The sequence below is a fragment of the Portunus trituberculatus genome, chromosome 23 (genome assembly GCF_017591435.1).
Source record: "Portunus trituberculatus isolate SZX2019 chromosome 23, ASM1759143v1, whole genome shotgun sequence".
Classification (NCBI taxonomy): domain Eukaryota; kingdom Metazoa; phylum Arthropoda; class Malacostraca; order Decapoda; family Portunidae; genus Portunus; species Portunus trituberculatus.
Genome location: NC_059277.1, coordinates 1,989,637 through 2,008,725, shown reverse-complemented (window position 1 = coordinate 2,008,725; position 19,089 = coordinate 1,989,637). Strand labels below are relative to the sequence as shown.

At 39.0% G+C, this 19,089-nt stretch overlaps 1 protein-coding gene across 7 annotated transcripts; it reads right to left on the bottom strand.

Moving 5' to 3' along the window:
- Positions 1–438: 438 nt before the first annotated feature.
- Positions 439–18,644, bottom strand: LOC123507744 (solute carrier family 35 member C2-like). Of its 7 annotated transcripts, none has more exons than XM_045260907.1 (10): positions 18,061–18,528; positions 15,418–15,498; positions 10,228–10,397; positions 9,782–9,996; positions 9,389–9,461; positions 8,106–8,224; positions 7,744–7,877; positions 7,405–7,514; positions 4,109–4,237; positions 439–1,410 (listed from the first exon to the last, which is right to left on the bottom strand). In XM_045260907.1, the coding sequence occupies exons 1-10, from the start codon at positions 18,101–18,103 to the stop codon at positions 1,243–1,245; spliced, it is 1,242 nt and encodes a 413-aa protein (XP_045116842.1). In that variant the 5' UTR covers positions 18,104–18,528; the 3' UTR covers positions 439–1,242. The 7 variants fall into 7 exon arrangements, with proteins under 7 accessions (XP_045116842.1, XP_045116848.1, XP_045116843.1 ...); XM_045260908.1 differs by lacking the exon at positions 439–1,410 and adding an exon at positions 2,498–2,722 and having other exon boundaries at positions 18,067–18,644; XM_045260910.1 differs by lacking the exon at positions 439–1,410 and adding an exon at positions 2,498–2,722 and having other exon boundaries at positions 15,418–15,492; positions 18,061–18,531.
- Positions 18,645–19,089: the final 445 nt, after the last annotated feature.

The window sequence follows — 19,089 nt, the reverse complement described above, 5'->3', positions numbered from 1 at the left end:
TCTGACGAGACAGCCAGACGTTACCCTACGGAACGAGCTCAGAGCTCATTATTTCCGATCTTCAGGTAGGCCTGAGACCAGGCACACACCACACACCGAGACAACAAGGTCACAACTCCTCGATTTACATCCCGTACCTACTCACTGCTAGGTGAACAGGGGCTACATGTGAAAGGAGACACACCCAAATATCTCCACCTGGCCGGGGAATCGAACCCCGGTCCTCTGGCTTGTGAAGCCAGCGCTCTAACCACTGAGCTACCGGGCCGTGTGTGTGTGTGTGTGTGTGTGTGTGTGTGTGTGTGTGTGTGAAAAGAGGCTGAAGGATTTGATGACCTTTCTGTGAGTATTCATCAAACTAGTGCATGAAACTGCCCTATTCTGAACATAGTATGATCCACGATTACCTTACTGCAAATAAGAATTAATTGCTTTGTGTATGTCCTGATCTCCTCCAGTCTTGGCAATCTCTTATATAAACAACCTGATGAGCAATGGTGATTACCATACAGTGTGCCATGTGTACTCAGAGCTGATATTCAGCCTTCCTAAGTCAGTAAAGAGCCTTCCTTATAACCAAATAGATATATGCCTTCCTTTCATTACTGATTTGCCTCAGCATACAGGAAGTACTTCATATCACACAACCATAATGGCAAGAGTAGAGGCACCATCCTGCTGCACAGTGAAACCTGATTTCTGGCAATCTCTGTACATTCAAATAATTATTATTTATTTTTTTAACTTAATTTCAGAGCTCATTACTTATTTGTTTCCATGAAATACTGGGATGGCCAAAAACTGACATTACTTTTAAAATTTCTTCTTATGTAATGTAATACGTACTTTTAATACCACTGTCTTTGTGCATGAAAGATTACAAAGTTTATAGAATAAGTTTTTTTTATCAAAATGTACAGAGGATGACTAGGAATTGCAAATGAAATGTTTGCTTATGCAATGTTTCATAATACAAAACTGTAACACTATCAAAGATCTTCATCACCATGTTATATTGTATTTGTTCCTCATCACATGACAGAAAACAAGCAAAAATGAAATAAAATAATAACCATGAACACCTCATGTTGAACTACATTAAAAAAATACAGTCACCTAATATCACAAACAATACATGTTGAAAAGTCTGTCTCAATGTAACAAGTTCACAGTGGAGAGAAAACTCATGTACAAAAACACCCACTGGGAAGATTCACCTCAAACACATGATACAAATTCACACTACCGGGAGAAGAGCTCGTGTTCCTCTCCATCGGTGTCAGAAAGCAGTGGGACCTTCTGATGGGAGTCGGTGGGGGTGAGGGGTGGGTGCGGTAGGGTCTTTGGGGGATGGAGGGCCTTCATCACCACGTGGAGGGTGATGCCGATGATACACAGCACCAAGCCAGCCTGTGTGTGGCAGCATGTTAGGGTACAGAAAGGGTGTTCAGACATGCAAAGGTGCGCTATACTAATGACTTTTGGTTTATAAGAGATATAATTTCCAAGCATCTTGTAAACAGGGATCATGTAAAAGAAAACTGCAAACTATGTATAGGAAAATTAGGGTCAGGGGATTTGATCTGTTAAACATTACTATTTTGCCTTTGAATTTAAAGAAGTACATTGAAACTGAATAATATTAATCCCTGCAATCTTTCCTAATCTGTTAATCTTAATATTAACAATAAAAGATAAAGCAATAACATGATTGTACTTATGTTTTTATAGTCAAAATAACTGGTCATTTTAAACAATTCATGTGAAAACTACTTGTGTAAAGCAAGCCAATGTTGTTTTATGAGTCATACAGCTAAACCTACCTAATTGTATCTTCTTGTGTATGATGTGCCACAAGTAAGAAGGGTAGTTGTTTCTGAGGATATTTTGTGTTGTAATTACATATTTTGTTTGCTTTCTCAATTCCCGACGTCAGATATTCTTGGGTTGCCATTGATCGCTGGCTGTTTTAATACGCGACTCGGTATACAGCCAGCCAGCTCGCAAGAGACCCACATTCTTAAATTCATATCATAATAAATCTTGAGGTATTGAGTCTTTGTACTGCAAAACATTAATTCCAAGTGTTTATCCTAACATTATCCATATGATCTGGTAATACACACTCTACAAAACTGTTATTATAAGCTTAATACTCACAGTCGCGGTTTCAATGCTCTCGCATTTTTTACTAGTCTCAACTGTGGTACAGTGGAACCATGCGTGCTTTGGGATCCGAGGGGTCTCCAAGTGCACGGGTTCGAAACCTGTCCACGGTCCGAGTGTAGGTTGGGCTTCCTCACTCAAGGCAACGGTTTCCTAGCGGGTGGACTTTCAGATAGGAGGTACCCCAAAAAGTATCCCCTTTAGCCCATAAATTCCCGTGTAAAGCCCACATGGTATAAATAAACTACATATTTGGTTTGAAACATTTTTCATATAGTTCAACAGAGAACACTGTTTCTCCTCTAAATATTACAAAGGAATATATTCTGTAATAATCTTGGTAGAGCAACATTTTTGTGGCCGAAGGCATATCAAACCGAAAAGACTAACTGAACTCAGGAACACCGAGTCCTCTCAAAACACCAAAACAACCCCGCGGCCCGCGGTTGTTTGGTAGCTTGTGTGGAGTAGGGTGACCAGACGTCCCCGGTTTCCGGGGACAGTCCCCAATTTCAGTGACCTGTCCCCGGCTACTGCTGTCCCCGGTTTTCTGTAACTGAAAGATCACTTGATGCGTTAAAAAAACTACTCCTTTTGATTATGATAATTATGTCCTTTTATCATTACTCTTTTAGAATGTCAAGAATAAGGAGAAGGCCTTAGTTTCCGTGAAGACGGTGAAGTGTATGGCGGACACATTTTAACAGCTAATGGGTGTTCATGATCTCAGATATTTCATCAGGTAGAGATTTTTTTTTCTTTGCAACTTGGGTAAATAAGGCGAGAGAAACTTTTGATTGCTGGTTTAGAAATGGTACGGATAGTGTCCTCGTTTTAGTTTTTCCAGTGCAAAAACACTACATGTTTTTACCTCCCTGAACTGAAAATGTCCCCAGAATTTGTCTCAGAAATCTGGTCACCCTAGTGTGGAGTGTTCTTAGAGCTGGAACAGAATGCCGGTTTATACATGTGCTGTAGCTGACTGCAATTCTATATCAAAAAAGAAAAACCAAGGCGTGAAAGGATGGACTGTGTTTCCCAGGAAGAAAGACGCGGCTCGAAGAAGATTATGGGAGACACGATGTAAACGAGGCCCGACGTGGAGAGCTACCAAGGACCATGCTATCTGCTCAAAGCACTTCATAGATTGGTGCAAAGGACCGTCAGCATCGCATCCAGACCCTGAACTGTTTGCCTATAACCGGTGGGGAGCAGGTAGAAACCTGCTTGATGTTGTTTACATACGGAACGGACAATCTTTCACTGAAGTCATACAAGGATTTTGCATCAAAACATCGTGTTTATTTGATATTCGTCACATTTTCTGGATTTGATTGCTAATTAATTAACTTGAACCAATGAAATGTGCTTGCTTACTGAAAATAATGTAATTCACTCAAGGTGATGAAGTGTCCCAAAACTGAGACCATGAACCAACCATTTTTGGCTCGTTTTGCCATATTACGTTCTCCGTGCTTGGTGAAGCTGATTAGAGATGTTCCTAATAATTAATTACTTTGATAGCACAAATATGACGTAAATTTTTTTTTCCAGCATACCGAGTTGAATGTGCTAAATTAAGTTATCTGGCGAATCTGGCAGCTTTTCAGCACTTTCCGACGTCGGAATTAGTCAATATTATAATTTGATTGGTTTAATCACAACCATCCACATCAATAAGTATGTCGCAGATATCACATGTCATTGTGCTTCCTTAGCTGATGAAGTCTTGAAGAATTTTACTTACATGAGATGTGATCGAATAACCCCACAAAAATGCTTCTTTTCATGAATTTTTTTAAGTGTATGATTTGTATACATACCAGCAGCATATAGTGGTAGGAAATAGTGTGACTGACACTAAATGCCATAACTGGACACAGAAACAAAACCAAAATGACCGTAGGTGTGTTAGTGTTTTAGAATGATGTATGGAACTTACCAAATTAATGTATGAAAGGTGTTCATTGTAAATGTATACAGCCAAGGAGAGAGTCATAATTTCTTTGGCCACTCCAGCGATTGAGAATGTGAGGGATGAGGTGAAGCAAACTACCAGATACTCTGATACCTGCAACATATAAATCACACAAATCACACACTTAAGTATCATATGCAACACTAGCTCAGTACTACTTATTTCCTCTCTATTAGTAAGTTGAGGGTTATTCAAGTTTGGTAATAAAAATTGGAGCACTTTGCCCTCAGTTCCACAATGACTCAAATACAAGAACCAGTAACACATTGTAAGTCTGGAGTTGAATATAACAAGTGTCTGTGAAAACAAGGGCAAATGGAACACATCTAAACTGAAAGGGATGAATAACATATACTATAAAGCAGAATTAGGAAATGTTTCACACACACACACACACACACACACACACACACACACACACACACACACACACACACACACACACACACACACACACACACATACACACACACAGTTTTAAAGAAAAATTGGATAAGTGTAGATATGGAGACGGGGCCACACGAGCATAAAGGCCAGGCCTTGTAAAACTACAACTAGGTAAATACACACACACACACACACACACACACACACACACACACACACACACACACACACACACACACACACACACACACACACACACACACTGTAGCTCAGTGGTTAGAGCGCTGGCTTCACAAGCCAGAGGACCAGGGTTCGATTCCCCAGACGGGTGGAGATATTTGGGTGTGTCTCCTTTCACGTGTAGCCCCTGTTCACCTAGCAGTGAGTAGGTACGGGATGTAAATTGAGGACTTGTGACCTTGTTGTCCCGGTGTGTGGTGTGTGCCTGGTCTCAGGCCTATCCGAAGATCGGAAATAATGAGCTCTGAGCTCATTCCATAGGGTAACGTCTGGAGCCAGACAGCAGAATTAGGAAATGTTTCACACACACACACACACACACACCACAGGTTAAGGCTTCTTGCTAACAAAACAGCATGCATTCAAGGCTAAATAATAGATAAAAAAAATTATTGATCACAGCAGTGAGTCACTCATATCAAAGGGAGAGGTTTTGCTAGAAATTTCCTCTTGGCTTATAAATTTTTCTACTCTGTCCTTCTTTGAGTTTTGGATGACCAGGGATTCTGTTCATTGTCCTCTTAGTGAACAAACTTGCATTAGAAAGCATGAGTATCTGACTGGTTTATTGTTTGAGCAGTAAAAAGCAAAAGGAAATCATATAATAGCAATGGTGACAAGTGTGCATGGTGTGAGATGAATAATGCTGTGACATACTGAAAAGTTTATTATATTGCATTCACAAATTGGGTTTCTTTTTTAAATCTGCACTGACATCAAGGGTAGAGTAATGTGGAGGTTAGGAATATGTAGTGGTGGTGGGGGTGGTCAGAATGTAGAGAACATGGGAGATAAAGAGATAACATAACAGATAGATGATCAAGACAGCAAGACAGATACAAGAGATAGTGGACACTTGCTACTGTAAGGTCTGGACAGTCAAGGCCAACCAAAGACTTATCTGGGGTCTAACTAGTGACATATCTGGTTCAGCTCCCCAGACAGCCTCTTCTAGCCATTCTATTCCCCTCTTGGATCCATTTCTCAGTGTTTTCATGTTGCTCTAAAGATTGGTATGACAATATTTTTCTTTAACGGAGTTCAAGGCAGAATGTTGGAAGGAGGACACAAAATATGGCGGCTATTGAAATACAGATGTAGAGAACTGATACATTAGCTAGTGATGTTATGAGTTCTACAACATTCTTTTCAGAGGTATTAATCAAGTTATACACACATATATGTATAACATGTCCCAGTTATGATACACAGCAAAACTTGAGATTTTGGAATCATTTTGAGCATCTTTCCTTCTATGACAAAAAGTTATTTCACCAGCATATAAAGTCATGAAATAAGTACATTCCATTCTCCTTTCCTGTAATGCAGTGAATTCACTCTGTCCCAAGTGTTCATGCAGGGATGCAGAGTAGGCCTTCCTACAGTGTAAGGGAGCTTACATCAAAAGTGTCCTTCAAACAATTTTTAAATTGTTAGCGATTGAAATCTTTATCATGTATACAATGTTTTATCTAAGACAGAGGCCAAGAAAAAATAGTGTAAAGTTTAAATGAAGAAAGCAAAGAAAATATAAATTGTTCATGTCTTTCTCACTTTGGATGTAATATAGATTCCTATACCTGGTGGTGAGGACATTGGAGTTTATATTATAGGAAAAATATGATGAAAAGAATAGGTGTTTCTCTTCTTTTCTACTGTTGGTCTTTTCTCATGGTATTTTTTTTTAACAAGTCTTCATATTTGGCAAACATTTCTAGGGAGGGAGGGAAGAAAAATGTCTCACATTGCATGGGCAACAATATGATTAGGATGCTCAGTTGTAATTATCATTTCAGTTTCCTACTTTACTTGTCATGTATCTAGTGTCATTGGTGGATGAGAGGAAGAGAAATATAAAAAGCTTAATCAGCTCAGACAATAATATCTGCTATATATCTTATCTTGGTGTGAACTGAACCATACACCAGCAGCAGTGTTCTTGAAGCAAATAAATATGTTTCTCTTCACCTAACCAGCTCAAGAAGTTGTTTTTTGTTTAGTGAATAATGTAACCAAAATTAAGTGCATATATACTGTATACAGTATGGGTATTGTTATAATAGCATTACTGGAATTGATGAAAAAATAACTATTTCTACTTCATTCTGGTACTACTGAATTGTGAGCCATAAGAAGCAATGTTAACTCTATGGGTTAAGTAAAAGAAGATCTTCCCAAACATAAGTGCAACAGTGCAGGAGATTAAGAAAATGTCTGTTAATGTTCATTTTAAGGAAAGAAAGTCAGAGTGACTTATGGAACGAAATAGAAATGATGCGGAATATCCTGCAATGATATTGTGCTGTCTTCCCTCTATACAATGTGAATGTATATATATGACTGACATTGATACTGCTCAAGAGGATTAGAATAACTTCTTTATTTTTCAGTATATCAATGCATGATATGAAGTTTTTCAGTGTAGCAATGTATGATTTGAAATGCATGAAAGTGAGTGAGACAAGGCACAGACAAGGCATCTTAGAAGCAGTTCTGCTTCATTCCTATGTGAGGATATACAGAATGTGACATCAGTGGAAATAATGAATTAGTAAGAATGGACTCTGTCTGACAATTTCATGACATGCGTTTCTCACATTGTGAAAATGAGAAAAACCAGTTTTTAAACTCACCTCCATAAAAAAGGCCAAAACAGCCCCAAACATGACTCTGCCCCACATGTACATGGCATCACTGGAGTCCGTGAACTTAAAGCCATACTCACTTGCTGCTATCGCCGTGCCTGTCAGGAAGAAGAGCAAGGGAACTTTCATATCATCAAGAACTTATGTAATGCCTCCCAGTTATGGATTTTGATTTTTGTGGGTAAAGTAATGATTAGGAAAACTTACTGATAATAATTTCAAAGCAGCAAATTATTGTCATCAAAAAGATTCCTTTGATATCAGTTACAATGGCATAAAATCTGCTAGCAATATTCTTTCATCAATCTTAAGCTTGTGCCAACCCACCTTCCATTATCACAGCCAGAGGGAGCAGTGCCACTGTCATCCATGGCTGAATGTGATACACCATGTCTATGGGATTGCTCAGGGCAAGCTCTGATTTCTGCATCACCAGCTGTGAAAGTGTCCACCGCAAACCGCTGCAGAAGGAAAGACTGTATGGGTTGTGCAACTAAGAGGAGTGCAATGCATACCCCAATATTTACTTTTTGCTTTTCATCAATGTACTGGTGCACTTACTAAAATCTCAACTGTTGAGAAAGACAACTAGAAGGGAGAGAAGTACTGGAACAAACACCTTACACAAAAAAAACTTTCTAAACTTTATGAATATTATAAATCTCCATTCAGATGGCAACCATGTGTACCTGAGTAGAGAGGCAGTGATGACTAGGATGAAGCCAAACAGGTTAAACTGGGTGTACTTGTAGGTGAAGAGAAATAGACCCCCTGCAATAAGCACCACTAGCACCACCACAGTACAACTCTGCAAAGTTAAATGGTATTAAATGAGAGTTGATAGAGTTTCTAGCACAGTTCAAGTAGAACAGTATGTGATGAAAATCTTTAACTGTTCATAAACAATAAGTGATTATATGACAAATTCTGCAACTAGTAACATTCTTATATGAATAGTATGTTAAAGAAAGCATCTTGAAACTGTTCCCTTGAGTGGTAATACACTAGTCCTAACACAGGCATGAGGAATTGAAAGCTTCATCCTAGAACTGTGTCAAGCATCTGATTCATAATGATTCTCCACCAGTGTCAAAGTGATGTCCCTTCAGCTGCAGTTTCACACACAAGGTCTGCTGAGTGGGGCAGGTGCAAAAAGGTGATCATGATGGTGTGTCTGAGAAATCCAAACATTGTGTGGTTTGGCGAGAGGATGCTTTGTCATGGGTCATCCAATGAATATAGTGGTCTGCAGCATGATAGAGAGCACACTTATTATTTTCTTTGACATTTGTGGGGCTGTCCACTGTTAATTCATTCCCTATGACATTCTGAGGAAGCTGAGGGAAAATATTCAGTGGAAAAAGACCTGAAATGTGATGCAGAGCTACATGAATGCTCTGTGACAATGAATTCTTTCACTAAGCTTTCCTCATGTGTTTCATGCTCACAATGGTATTATTGCCCTTCCACATCTGTCCTGCTCACCATATTTGGTTCCTTGTGGCTTCTTTACTTTTCCTGAAGATGAGACTGCAGTTGAAGTGTCACCATTTTGATCACAATAAGGGAAACTCTGACAAGTGTTTCATAGACTCCATGAACAAGACTTTCTGAATGCATCTCAGTAGTATCAGTAGCATGGAAGTGTTAAATTAAAACTTAAAGAGACTATTTTCAATGGTATGGTGCACAAACTCAAATATTTTCTTGAACATATCAGCTTAACCTCAGAACTCTTTGTGATAAGTGAAGGAAGTGAATAAAATGATCTTACATGAAATAATCAAGCGTAACAAATAACATCTAACTCTTGGGCCATACAGCCTCTGTTGCCTACTACAAGGATTGACTTTAAATAAAAAAAAAACAAAATTCTAAAAAGTTGATGGAAAGTATGTTTATCAGCTACATAACTATAGAGCATTTTGAAGTATAATATTATATTTAATGAAGTGGTTGGGTTGTGACTCACCATTTCTTCTAGCTTGAAAATAATAGCAAATGCCAGAATAAATAACAGTGCAGTAGATTTTGACATTGTGTACCTGGAAATAAAAGTGAAGTGATAAACATATGTACACCCAACCATGCAAGTGTACTGGCAATGCATGGATGATCTGAGGATAAGTTGAAAGTATTATCATGGCTCATCATTTCTTTGAAGAATATGTTATCACAATTACCATTTTGCTTAATATCATAGTTTTTTCAGCATGAGGATTAATATGTAGACAAAGAAATTCTAATGCATAACAGTAAAGTGCTAATAAGAGCTGAATATCCTTGAAATCACTCATTACAAGCAAATCCTTCCCACTAATAATGAGAGCAATTATGGGACTTCCTAAGATATGCAACAACTCACAATGCCACTGTGATAAACTCTAGGGACCACTGTGAGAGGCCAATATCCAGGCCAGCAGCAGCTCCAGGGGGAAGCACCTTCCTCCAGTACACGTCCCAGTTGAGCATGACTCGTGGAATGCCCGTGACAAGGGTGTAGGTGGCTCGGCACAGCCCCGCTAACACAAATTTCATAAATAGATGCACTATGACTACTGTTAGTGGAAATTTGAAGTCCTGTAAAAGAGGGCATGGACAAAAAAATTAGAATATGTTCCCATTTATGAAGATGAATAAAAAAAGTGTGAGCAGCCTTCCTATAGCTACTGTAAAGAAATATTCATGATGTATTAAGTAACAAGATTGAAAATATGGTACCATCTCATCCAATGGTATAAGATACTGAGGAAATTAAATAAGATTTTCAAATTTTTGAAAATTAACAGCACACATATAGTGGATACTCACCCTAAATAACCTCTTCTGATAAAAAGTAAGGCCAATGGAACATGCATAATAGGTGAGGATGAGGACCAGACTCCTGATACAATGGATGATGATCTGTCCCAGGCGGCGGCCGCCCCTCCTCCTGGCCCGGTGCCCCTCGGCTCCCTCCAGTCCTGTCATGTTGACAAGACCTGCCGGACACATCACACACATAAAGGTACTGCCATGTGTAGGTCTGATGGCTTCTTACAACTATCCTGATATTCTCATGTTCTGTTCTCACACAAAATGTCTTGAGGTAGCTCTTGCACAACACCTGGCTCGATGGCTAGCATTTAAGTCACTTTTGTGATTTGTGGACATTCAATATTGGAAGTTTTTGAAACTATGGGCAACATAGTTTTGACCTTTGTCCTAATCTATGAATTCAACATTTCCATTTTTCAATGAAAATGTAAAACATTTTCCTAAAAAATTAGAGAAAATAAAAAATCTATGATGCCAATTTACAACTTTCTAATGTCTCAACAGATGCACATGTAACTCATTCAACAAACCATTTCACACTATATATTAATTGTTGTCAGCCCTCGAGATATCTTAAAGAAATTTTCAAGCATCAGTTTCTATTTCTTTTCGCCTTTCAAAATGGCTCAATTAGCACATGCTTGGGTAAAGACAGGTGGAATACAATGTTCCCTTGCTATTTCGTGGTTTGACATTTGCGGCCTCTCTGTTTCGCGGGTTATATATATAAATACTTTCTGCAGATTTTTTGCTATATCTCGGGATCCACGGCGTCACTTAACGCTCCGAGACAAGATCGTATACAGCATGCTATTGGTTGACAGTTGAAAGCCGGCCAATAAGAGCATGCATTCCTGTGTCCTGGGAGCTGACTGGCCAGTGGAACACAGCATCCCTCCTTGTCGGATACTTCCCGCATATACGCTGTGATCCACGCCAGTACTATTACAACAGTATGCTTGATAAGAATGTGGGGAAGGTTTATACAGTGGTAAGAAGGTTTGGTAATAGTGTGGGGGAATTACGGTCATTTCGCCCACATGTCATTTCGCCCACAAGTCAATTCGCCCACAAGTCAATTCGCCCACATATGAGTCAATTCGCCCACATATATTAAAAAAAATTATAAAAAAATATATACATACATGTAAGAATAAGGAAGTGGTGACAAAGAATTAAAAAGGAATTTTTATTAACAAATAGATGAATACATGCAAGATTCAGAAATCAGTTACAAAGAATTAAATAGAGACTTTTATCAAAAGACAGTTAAATAAATGTAACTAATATTCATAAAGTAAAGACCAAAAAGTAGTTACAAAGAATAAAGAAGCTACAGTACATAATGTATACATGCAAGTCAGCTCAGCTGCGCACTGGGCCATTCAGGTGAGCACACGCTTTCAGCAGCTGGTATGCGGATCGCTCACCCCTCACGTGTTCCTCCCAAAAGGTAAATATTTTACCTTGTAAATCTCTATATTTTTTACGTTGGATCCTTCTTAGCTTTTTTTCGGATACTAGCCTTATATAGATAGATGTCAATTTAGCCTCTTTGTGTAGAAGGCTTATGAGGAGGTAAAATTGAAGGTTACATCTACCTGCAGCACGTTTGTTTAGTCGGTTGTGCCAGCCTTCAATGTCATTGTTGGTGCGAATAGACTGATTAAAATTTTTTATTTGGTTTATTCGTTATTTAATCCCTACCTCATTTCCTTGTATTTTTTACTTCTTATCAATTTCTTTAAATTTTTATTTGGTTTAATCCTTAACTTTTTTTTGTTAGTATTTACAATGTTTTTCAGCTGTGACATCATCATAAACTACCGATCGTCTTCCCCATACTCCTCCCCTACCTCGTTTCCTTGTATTTTTATGTCACCTTATCTTTTTTTTTAATATTTTTATGGCAGTCCCAGTTCAATCTATTATGAGAGAGAGAGAGAGAGAGAGAGAGAGAGAGAGAGAGAGAGAGAGAGAGAGAGAGAGAGAGAGAGAGAGAGAGAGTGGTGTGTGTATTTTACCTAGTTAGGTATATCCTACAGTGGGCGAAATGACTTAACAGCATGGGCGAAATGACTCCACGGTGTGGGCGAAATGACTCCATAGTGTGGCGAAATGGCATGTGGGCGAAATGACCGGATACCGTGTGGGGAGGTTTAAAAAGGTTTAAAATGTTACTTATATAGCGAAGTATATATAGCGTTCCTATTTTGCAGATTTTCACCTTTTGCGGGTGGATAAAGAATGCATACCCCGCAATAAATGAGAGAACACTGTTTAGATATAACATAATCAAACGAACTGTCCAGACAATATTTATTTTTGGATACTAAAGAATAACTTTTCAAGTGTTGTCTTGCTAATGAAATAATCAAGTCTCGTTTTAACATACTAAAGTAATCTAAAACTAATTCTTGCGTGAAAATGCTAGTTATAGTAACTTCAATACTATCCTAATCCCAACCTCTAATGATCTTGGATGTCAAAGAGTCCTCGGATTGAACATATTCAAGAAAAAAATGTCTTGGCAGAACAAGACCAGTACATTCCTGAAGGCATCCGTTAAAACTTAACCTCATCTGACTTAACTCTTGGATAATAATGGAAATGTTACATCAATGCTATCTCAATCTTGGCCTTGTAGGATCTTGGAAGTCAAAGGGTCTCAAGATTGTGTAGGAAAGTAAAGTAGGTCAATAGCAAGTAGAGCAGCACTTAAAACATAACCTAATGTAGCCAAACCCTTGAGTGTACATGTGAATACCCCTTCATTGACATTTCAAACATTTATCACAGGTACTGGCACATGATTGCTAGTGTTTTTTGAAAGAGATATTTTGGTTAATGTTTATTATTGATCCTTGTCAGTAACGCATAACATGTCTACATGTTGTGGTAATAAATTCATTAGCTATACTTAATGTTTATGAAGTTTTTTTCATGTGCTTGGCTATTATTGGCTAGGCCACAGTGGTTTCCAACCTATGACACATGCACCATTAGTGGTATGCAAAGGCCTTCCAGGTGTTGTGAGCACTTTTGGGATAATATGTGATCTTTAGTGAAATTAAATTCATTCATTTCTGAGAAAAAAAAACTGCCTTACAAAAGATAATCTGGCATCAATCAATTGGTGGAGAAGAAAGAGATGCATCCTTGGCATTAAATTGAGTTATGTTCCTTGTTTGTTCATTTGTGTGTTCACTTGTGAATGAACTGATATATATTTGATGGATTTTTTTTTTTTTTTCTGGAACGAGGTGCAGGCGGGGGACCTCCATGCGATATTCTCAGGAAAGTTCAGGAACCACTGGGCTGAGGGGATTAGTCATGATGGGGAGGAAAGACTTGTAAATATTTGCCAGTATTTTGGTAGGCATAGGTACTGGAAAACGTACAAAATATCACTGTTCCCTTGCTATCACTCGTCTCCGCCTTATACGTGTCAGCGGTTCCTAGATAGGAGTGTACCATAACTTAACGGGTCAGCACAACACAGTCACCACATTCCTGAAGGCGTTACTCACTGAACATCAGCGTGAGGGCGAGTTCTTTTTCCTCTACAAACGCTACATGGGCAGAAATGGGCAGAGAGGGTTTACGGCACGAGTTTCCCTGACGGCTTCACTCCACCGCTGGTTTGTTTACGTTAAGTGGCGTACACTCTCTCTCTCTCTCTCTCTCTCGGGATACAAGATTCGTCATATTTTTCAGTTTATTTATTCATTGAACCTTCTCACCACATCTATCTCCACTTCCCACTCCTACTTTTCTTTGACTTTCTCCCTGTTATCTTCCCCGATAGGTTTCTTTTATTTATTTTTCAATCAGTTCTGTCACTTAGAGGAGAAAACTTCCCTTGTGGTTTTGCTTTACTTGTGATGTCATAACAGACACGTAAACCATGTCAGTACTTGTTTATTCCATTAGATGTGAGATATGTTTGTTACTAATGTTAATATATTGGTGTGATGTAACTTATATACCTCCCTGGTTGATCATGAATATACAAAGGTGTACCGTAGATCGCTATGCATGGTTACTCGGGTTTATACAGCAAGTAGTACTGTATACTGCGCTGTGACCGCTGCCATGACCCTCACTATATAGTTTCCCAGAGTGATAGATAAACCTTCCCGAATTTTTTCATAGGGGTTTGTATATATTATATTGTCAAAAAGGTTTTGAACGCTCCTCACAACTTAGTCATGTTTAAGTAAATAGATAAAAAGTAAAATTATATATATATATATATATATATATATATATATATATATATATATATATATATATATATATATATATATATATATATATATATATATATATATATATATATATATATATATATATATATATATATATATATATATATAATATATAATCTTTGAGTCAAACTACTGTACTTACAGTATAATTAAAGATTAAACAATTTATTTGCTTCGTTAATTAACAACCATAGTGGACGCGACTAACTGGACGAGGTAGAGAAGGAACTGACACAGGCATATCATATTTAGAATGCCTCGATTTTTCTTCGCATTTTCATATACATGTAGGGAGGGCAAAGTCCATCTAGCATAGCAACTGATGTTGGAACGATAATGAACACTATTATCACTGTGCTGTTATGGCTATTGTTGTTGTTACTGTTAATAGAGATAGTGGTGGTAGTGGTGGGCCCGCATAAACTGCCGCACCCACACATCATCACCAAGGGGAGGGTGGAGCAGCGTCTCTCTCTTAAGACTATATATAAATAAGCCTTTTGTAAACTACGGAATTCCCAGCACCCCTAATGTCTCTTTCCTTTACTTCACAAGAGAATCATTACATCCATTCACGTCACAAGCTCGGCCGCCTCTCCATAACATACCACACCTGTTTTCAAGCCATCGGAGCAAGTAGCAATGGTCTTTCCAGGGGTAATGGTAATGGTAATGGTGGAGTTGGTTGCCACGTGTGCTATGAAGAGATAAGTTTGATAAGCGTGCTTCTTATCTCCGTGACCAGTGATCTGTTATGAATTAAACTCCTAGTGAGAGGAAAATTGACCTTTTTTTTTTTATCGTATAGGGAGATAATCACACACACACACACACACACTCTCTCTCTCTCTCTCTCTCTCTCTCTCTCTCTCTCTCTCTCTCTCTCTCTCTCTCTCTCTCTCTCTCAACAAACCTTGGTTGTAGGCGAGGTATGTGTAGGGATGATGAAGGCCGGAATATCTCCTCACTCTCTGCTGTTTGAGAATACCTGTGCCTTGAGAGAGAGAGAGAGAGAGAGAGAGAGAGAGAGAGAGAGAGAGAGAGAGAGAGATTGCATGTTAAAAGGCTTTCAAACATATCCACTACGAATAAAAACGCCACGAAAAGTAATAACAATAACAACAATAAATTATCATTAACAGTAGGAACAACAAAAACAACAACAACAACAACAACAACAACGACACGCCACACTATGCCTACAGCAATTGCGATGATACCATTACACAACTCAACATGCAAAACCACCACAACCATAACCACCACCACCACCACCACCACCACCGACAACAACAACAACAACAACAACAACAACAACAATACGTGCGTGAATCCAATGTATTATCAGACATGCGATATTTCAAGACACAAGAGAAACATTAGATTTGAGGTTATATTGCACTAACGTGTCCTTGCTGTTCAGTGGAAGAAACTACTGATCGTACACACACACACACACACACACACACACACACACACACACACACACACACACACACACACACACACACACACACACCCTGACTCAAACACTTGTGCATGGAGATTGCTAGTGACTGTGCATTCATAGTTGCCTGCTGGTCACCCAGTCAGCCTTCCCCATTACGGATCGACTTCAGAGATCATAGGCCGATCGTCAAGTAGGACTGAGACCACACCAAATACTCCACACACCGGAAAGCGAGGCCACAACCCCTCGAATTACATCCTGTACCTACTTACTGCTAGGTGAACAGGGGCTACACATTAAGAGGCTCACCTATTTGCTTGGTCGCGCCCGGGATTCGAACTCGGGCCTTCTCGGTTGAGAGAGAGAGAGAGAGAGAGAGAGAGAGAGAGAGAGAGAGAGAGTGTGTGTGTGTGTGTGTGTGTGTGTGTGTGTGTGTGATGATAGCATAGTTATATTCTTCTCACAAATGTCCTCTCGCTCCATTAGCGGCTGCTTTTCAGAAACTTAACTTACTAATTCATCTGCTTTTTTCTGCACAAGTTTTATGCAGGAATTAATCATCGGTGGGGAATTTTTGCTATCATTTTCTGGTTTGCTTGTTCAGGTAGTTTGTTCATTCGTGAGTGAGTGGGTTTTTGGTTGGTTGGTTATTTAGCTAACAATTTAGGTAAATGATTAATACATTTTTCAGTCAGTTAATTAGTTACTGAATAATTCGGTAGGTATGCTAAGTAATTCGTTGATTTTCTCCTCATGAAAGTTATTATTTCTATTCAAAGTTCAGGAACACTTGGTCTGTTTACCATAGTATTAATTTCCTATTCACTGATTTTACAAACGTAGACTCAAAATTCCAATTAATTCTCCTAGTTTATATATTTTGCCTCCTGTGCTTTGTGCCCGGGAAATAACTTTGCTTGGCCATGGTGATGAGTAGCTGTCCGAGTAGTAACATACTGTATGCACCACCACCCTGTCCTCGCATACCTGCCTCGCTTCACCTTGTCTTGCTTTCCTTACCTCCTCTCCCTCGTTCCCTCCTCGTCGCCTGCTCGCTTTCCTAACACTTTCGTAGCTTGAGTAACAAACTTCCACCACAGAAAGTAACAGGAAGAAAAGATAACATGTAAAAATATAATGGAAAAACAAAAAGTAGCGAAAAAAGTACCGAAAAAGCAAAAGAAAGTAAGAGGAAAAGAGTAACAAACATATTGAATAAATTTACTTCTATTTTGGGCCTAACCTAACCTAATCTAACCACTGTTACTTTTACTTTTACTTTTACTTTTTTCCTAAATGAAATTACTGTTACTTATTTTTGCATGATACATTTTCTTAATTACAATTGTTTTCCATTACTTTTTACTGACACTTTCTTTCCCACCATCGAGTAACACCTTCAAAGTCTTGTCCTTTAAGCATGACTTGCTACTTTCACGTAATGCCCTCTGGAGTGTGTGTGTGTGTGTGTGTGTGTGTGTGTGTGTGTGTGTGTGTGTGTGTGTGTGTGTGCAGTCAGCGGCTAGCCACTTCCCTTGTCACGTGGCAGACTTAATAACGGGTAGATATAGATCGTCATTGATCCTGGTGTGTGTGTGTGTGTGTGTGTGTGTGTTATAGCGAGGTTGGCGTTCATAAAGTCAATATCATGCGTGTATATAAACTTTTCTTCTCAAGGTTAACGGAGCTGTAATGAAGAAAATAATTTAGAAGAAAAACAATGTAGCTGACATCCGCATGTTACTTCCGCGAAACCGGTACAAACACCAAGCCGTGTCCGTCATGTGTGTGATGTGTACTGTGCGAGGATGACTATATGAAACACACACACACACACACACACACACACACACACACACACGATAGCTATGGAGACAGGCACCAAAAGCAAACAATTTTAATGATATGAGACACACACGCATGGTTGAGAAAACAGTGAACAATAATATTTGAGAAAGATAGTATGACACACACACACACACACACACACACACACACACACACACACACACACACACACACACACACACACACACACACACACACACAGTAAACATGCATGGCAATAAACATAAGCACACTTACAAATGATTAAATGGATGTTACCTTTACCTGTGACAGTCTTCATTAGTGCTCTTCGTAAAAACATCGGAAGCGTGACGACTTTCCAGATCTTGTTTCATGCTTCACTCCTTTTATTACACGGGCACTTCGTAGTATATCACTCTTTATAGCAGAATCCATCCATCCACTTAGAAATATTGTATAAAGAATGAGGAAAATCGTGATACAGTAGGACAAACACTCTTCTTACTTCCAGTCTTTAACCGGATGACAATATCACTGATGAAACACCACAAACGCCACCACAACCATCATAGACTTGTATGTAGAATTAGAAAAAAAAATATAGCAATAGACGATCAGTTTCTCCGTCTTAGTCACGTCACCAACAATGTACAGAAGTCACGTTTGTGTCTGTCGCTCTTCTATTGTAGTGTTAGGGACGCGGGAAAGGAACACAAGCGCACCATCCACGCTAGAGGTGCACCAGCATGTCACTGGGAGAGGAGCGGCGGCGAGTCATCTCATTGGAAAAAAGCACGAAATTAGTAAACCGGTACCTCTCCGCGCCATAACTATCAGCTGCCACTCACTCCAATAGTGACACACATGCAGGCAGCACATGGCACATGCATACAACTTTATCAGGACGGACACGTGTGCTGCAAATATAGAGGCTTTATACACACGCATGCGCAAACACACACACACACACACACACACACACACACACACACACACACACACACACACACACACACAATAGAACTTGGTCAATTATTCATAGTTTGATAAGAAAGACGTTGAGTACTGTGTTGGCTGTGTCTCATTCTGCGTGTTCATGGGTTGAGTGATGAAATGCTGTACACAAAAGCTGCAGGCAGAGTATGAGCTTGAGCGAGTCTCCGTCATCTGTGGCCTTGAGTCTGTGCATCAATATTTTGGAGTTGTATATTTGATTTTCTGTTGCTATTTGATGTTAATTTTAATCATCCCATATTTCTCAGTTTTTTTCCCCTTTTCAGTTAGTTTGTTTAGAGTTAATGAAGTTATTAATTATTTTTTTTATTA